At 35.1% G+C, this 5,889-nt stretch overlaps 1 protein-coding gene across 1 annotated transcript; it reads right to left on the reverse strand.

Moving 5' to 3' along the window:
• Positions 1-299: 299 nt before the first annotated feature.
• On the reverse strand, positions 300-1,110 carry LOC128869749 (putative nuclease HARBI1). Its single transcript, XM_054112352.1, has 3 exons — positions 1,061-1,110; positions 595-1,000; positions 300-534 (listed from the first exon to the last, which is right to left on the reverse strand). The coding sequence occupies exons 1-3, from the start codon at positions 1,089-1,091 to the stop codon at positions 300-302; spliced, it is 672 nt and encodes a 223-aa protein (XP_053968327.1). The 5' UTR covers positions 1,092-1,110.
• Positions 1,111-5,889: the final 4,779 nt, after the last annotated feature.

Here is a 5,889-nt window from a genome sequence, read left to right on the forward strand (position 1 = left end):
TATTTAAGTTTTAATGAATTGTGCCTTTTAAAGTTGCACTATGTGCCTACTACTATCTTTTTTCAAAAATGAATAAAATGTTATTTTATAAAATTATGTATTAGAAATTTTTTTGTTCTGGTGAAAAGTTGTTTTTCAAATTCAATCCAATTGGACTCTTTGTGGCTTTTGTAGGTCGAAATATTTAAATAAATATTTGGTTTGAAGATAAAATTGTTTAAACCAAATAACCTTTTTAACCAATAAATTATGGTTAATTTAATAAAACATACGGGAGAATCTAGATGAAAAAAGTTATATTACTCACTGAAATATTCCTTTAACGCATTTCTTATCGATTCTCCTTCAGATCGGTCAACTCCATGGGCGCCGTATTGAATATTGCGCCTGGAATCGCGATGCATTTCCACTAGCCAATTTTCCAAAATTAAATCCTTCTCAGCAATCAAAAAATTATGTAAAACACATGCACATGAAATAACTGTGTTTACATTTTTGATGTGGTTATCCACGCCTTTTCCAATTCTCCTAAATCTAAAATAGAACCTGTATTACCAATTTTTAAAAATATTAGAATCTCTAAGTTGTATTTACCGGGCTTTTAAATGGCCAAAAGCATTTTCCACAACACGCCGGCACTTAGACAATCTATAGTTGAATTTTTTTTGTTCGGGTGTATTGGTCACACTATGCGGATATGGCTTCATTAAATGCTGAGAGAGACGAAAAGCAGAGTCCCCTATAATATGGACTGGTATTTTTGTGGATCCATACTGCAAGCTCAATTCATCAAGAAGTGCACAACTTTGCAACTCGCGCTTTAGCGATGATTTTTCAAAAATTGAGGAGTCGTTGCATCTTCCAGGACTGCCGCAATGTATATAAACAAATCTATATTTTGCGTCTACCAAAGCCAATAGTATTACGGAATACCACCCTTTGTAGTTGTAGTAATCAATGGCTTCTTCCTTTCTTGGATGAATTTCAATATGACATCCATCTGTATAATAAAGATGCTCTTGATTAAACGTTATTTTTATCGCATTACTTATAAACCTACCTATTGCTCCAATACATTGTGGATAGCCCATTGCATTAAAATCTGCGACTCCATTCCCATGTCCCAACTTCATTGCAAAACTCGATGAGTATTTTGCAAACAGTTGCTTTGCCTACTCCAAACAAATGTCCAATTGATCTGTATTCACTAGAAGATCCTAGTGCATACAGAGCAATTGCCACGCGCTTTTTTAGTGAAATCGGGTTTCGATAGTTCGTTTTTCTTTTGGCTATTTTTTCAAGTTTGCTGCACAATTTTTCAAAGCAGGATCTTTCCATTCGGAAATTATCTTTGAAAAACTTGTCCCCATTACTCTGGCAGTCTACTTCCCAAAAGGTACTGGAATGTTCCTAAAATATACATGTACATTATACACAAATAATGTATCATAAATCTGTTTACCATACCAAAGACCATACACTTTGCGAACGCATTAAATTGGCAGCAACGCTTAAAATTATTTTATTTTCCCTTAACCTTTTTTTTAAATAATATGTGACCAACTCACTATCAATTATTTTAAAATAAAATGATAAAATCAACATAACAAATTGAATTTTATGCACCATTTTATAATTTTATCAATTTTTATAATTTTTATTTCACAATGTCAACAAAAGACAGTTCAAACACAATTTCTCCCAAACTTCCGGTGGAAACAGTTGACAGTTCTCCCAAACACAACTCCTGCAAACACGGTGTTTGATTTTGGTGGAAACGTAATATTACCTCTCAATGCTGGTAAATGACAGCACATGTCGTAAGATGCAAAGTTACAATTGATTTCGATTACATGTTGGGCACTACCGCCTCAAAAAATTTATAAAAAAAGAAAGACTTGGGGGGTCATATTAACATCGAAAATGTCGTTTTCTTTATGATTGCCAAGTCTAGATCTATGCTTGGCTTTGTAATAAGGATTCAAGGGAGTTCCAGGATATTTATACACTCAGGAATTTGTATTTGTCTCTTGAGAGATCAAACCTCGAATATTGCAGCATTATTTGGGATACATTCTATATGGATTCATCTTTAATTGAGAAGGTTCAGAAACGTTTCACTAGATTTGTTATTCATTCACTTCGTTGGCCTTACAATTTGCCTGCATATAAAAGTAGATGTTTTTTGTTAGCATTGCCAACTTTAAAAATGCGAAAGAAAATTTCATCGGCAATGTTTATAATAGTTACGAACCATATTAAATGCCACTTCTTGCTGCAGCTTTTAATTGTCCACTCGTAACCCTTGACTCAGCAATATGTTCCGCGTTGTATAAGGCAGTCTAACCAAAAAATTTAGATATACTATTCTCTAACTCACGAGAGACTTTCAAATCAAATTAAGGTAAATGGAAACAGCCCGAGTATCCCTAAATACGTTAACCTATATTACTCCAGTTATTGCGGAAATGATCACAAAGAATCTAGGTGCCCGCACTTAAATAAGAAAATAGTGAAAAGTATAATTGAAAATAAGTTAGGAAAGGACCCTTAAAAAAAAAATTATGTCAGAATATACACTGGACGATATAATAGGTAGATTTGCAAGGATGGCAGTGAATAATTTAACCGCGGAAGATATAGTTGGATTAATAGCAACTTACACCGCAAACTTACGTGTCGAAATAGGCCAATTGAATAACGAAATTAGGACTCAGACCATTAAAGATGCGTTAACGTATAATGAAAACTTGGATATAATTCAATCTTTGCCCGAGTTTTCGGGTAAATGATATGTGAGTTGGAGAGACACCGCAAAAATTTCTATGAGTTTATATTTTGAAGGTAGCAGGTTATATTAGAAAAGGAGTGTATGAAAATGGGCAGGAATTAGCAATTAAGAAGAGGGTAAGGACTATTCATGGCTCGACCGTCATTAATTTGTTTAATAATGTACATCTACTGAGATTTTATTAGATAGATAACTTGGAAAGCGATTTCTTGATTAAAGTTAAAGAAAGATTATAGCTAAGATTGATATGGAAAAAGAGATAATTAATTACGGAACCAATATTCGGAAAAACTACGTTTTTTAAATTACGATGAGGATGGTTGTATGGAAAAACCAAAACAGACACTAAAACCTTTGGGACACGGAAGTACTAAAGCGCCCGCGGAAAATAATACCGGGAATACAAAATGAAAAAATGATAGTTCAAAGAAGAAATGCTTTGGAAATATAAAAGTTATCATGGAACAAAATTGTCCTATGATGCCAGCTGATGAGCCATACCAGCATAAAATAATAAATAAAGAATTGACTTTGGAGGAGAAAACCTCTAAAGCGCCCGCTGAAGATCATTCCAGCATATATAGGGTGCGCCATCTTTTATGTCGGTATGACAACATTGAATAGCTTTGAAAAAAAACTGATTTGTATAATTTATTTGGTTTAGTTATTTACAATTTATCAAAACAATTTTTTGAATACAATATCAATCAAGTGGCCACTTTTATTAGCAATCACGAACTTCGGCTTTTTGGCGTACTTTATAGATAACCCCACAAAAAGAAGTCCGGGGGGGTTAAGTCAGGAGATCTGGAGGACCAGTCGATGTCGCCTCTTTTTGACAATAGACGTCCCGGGAATTTCCGTTGCAGAGATACAATTGTTGCATTCGCAGTGTGGCATGGCGCACCGTCTTGTTGAAACCAGTAACCGTCTAAGCCTTTCTAACGCATATACGGGCAAACATAATGAGCCAACATCCATCGATATCGGTATCCATCGACCGTTTCATTTTCTCGGTAAAAATATGGCCAAATGATGGTTTTGGCGCAAATACCGTCCCAAACAGTTACTTTCCAGTCATGCAATGGCGTTTCATGGATCTCGTGTGGCTTTTCCGTTCCCCAAATTTGGCAATTTTGTTTATTCCCGCTGCCAAAAAGGGTAAAATGTGTATCGTCAGTGATTAAAATTTGCTTCCAAAATTGAGTTCAGTGACAACCATTCGAGCGACTGTTTGGCCATATTCAAAGCGACGTGAATGGTCTGTCGGCAATATTCTTTGTGTCAATTTACGGAAACAAATTTAAATCATCCTTCAAAATGCGCCGCATTGTGGTTTCACTGACGCCAAAATGCTGAGCACGACGACGATACGATCCTGTTGGCTCCTGGGCAACGCTCACCCTCACTACTTCAACAAGTTCATTGGAACGCCTTGGTGTTTGATGAACGGCATGTTGATGAGCTCTTAGTGCCCCGTGCTCAAAAAAATTCGACATCAAACGACGAATAGTATTGACATATCGAAAACATGTATGTTGAAGTCGATCGGTTGGTAAATGACAAAGTTATTCAGCGTTTACTTACCGCCATAAAAGATTGTGCACCCTGTATTATTGGGAAACAATTTCGAAGTTGAAAATGTGGAAATGGGGAATAAATTAACCTAGAAATGTGAAAAAAATAATAGTGAAATTGAAGGCATTAATATTGAGAGAGGATGTTATCAGAATAATAAAGGAAAAACACAAACCCATTTATATGGATTTGCCTTTCAGGACGGATATAAAAGCGGAGATTAGAACTGAGGATGACAAACCCATATGGTCAAAGCAATATACATATCCTCCATCTGTAAATGGCTTTGTTAATGAGAAAATTGGAAATCTACTAAGGTATAATAAGGAATAGTAAGAGCCCTTATAATTCTCCTGTTTGGGTTGTTCAAAAAAAGGGAACAAATAAGGATGGAAGTGCTATACTGAGGTTGGTCATAGATTTTAAAAATTAAAATCAAAAGCAATAGCTGTCAGACACCCCATGCCTAAACCTACGGTGATACACTGGAATTTGGGGAAATCTAGGTATTCTTCGACAATCGATTTAGAGTCGACATTTCACCAAATTTGGATGAAGGAAGATGATGTTAAAAAAAAGCCTTTTCGGTGAATAATGGGAAGTATAAGTACTTGCGGGTGTCATTTGGGCTAAAGAATGCTTCTATTATGTATATTTCAGAGAGCAATGAACAATATTTTACACAGTACATCGGTAAATTTTTCCAAGTATATATTGATGATATTATAATATCTTCAAAGACATTGATTGAACATATTCAGCATTTAAAATAAATAGTTGAAAGATCAACAGCGGCGCATATGAAAATGTCCCTTGAAAAATCAAAGTTTTGTAAGCATAAGCATACATCCACGTTGATTGATATGTGCCCTTAAGCAATAGTTTTTAGTTAACTCAAAAATATGTTCACACCTTAAGTTAAATATTTGGACCTTAAGTATTGTTTGTTTTGTTTAAGAGCGTGGCTAACAGTCATTTTTAAAACCGAATAAAAGCACAGATTGGGTTTGACTACGAACCGAGTTGGGAGTGCATTTTTGTATCAAGTGTTTTCAGTTTATAGAAACAAAGGGTGAATTTCGGGATATGTAGTATGTTATGGCGTTGTGAAAGCAGACCCAAAGCAAGTAGAAGTAATACGAAATTATCCCATGCTTAAAACCTTGTGACAATTAAGGGGTTATTACAGGAAATCCATTCGAGATTACGCTACAATTGCAAAGCCGCTGGCCAAGCACTTAAAAGAAAAAAATGGAGGAGTATCAAAAAATATATTATATATATGTTATATTTACCAAGAAGGTATAGCCGCTTGTGAAAGGTTAAAGGATGTATTATTCCAATGCATCGAATTGTCAGAACCCAATTTTGATGAAAAACTAATTTTGAATACCGACGCTTAAAATGTGGCAGGCCCCCATAACATTTATTTCAAAGACTTCGAATTCGACCGAATTCATACGGACCACCAGCCGCTATCGTTTGCGATATCTGAAAGAAACCCTAATGTGGAAATAAAG

The sequence above is a fragment of the Anastrepha ludens genome, chromosome X, assembly GCF_028408465.1.
Source record: "Anastrepha ludens isolate Willacy chromosome X, idAnaLude1.1, whole genome shotgun sequence".
In the NCBI taxonomy this organism is placed as follows: Eukaryota; Metazoa; Arthropoda; class Insecta; order Diptera; family Tephritidae; genus Anastrepha; species Anastrepha ludens.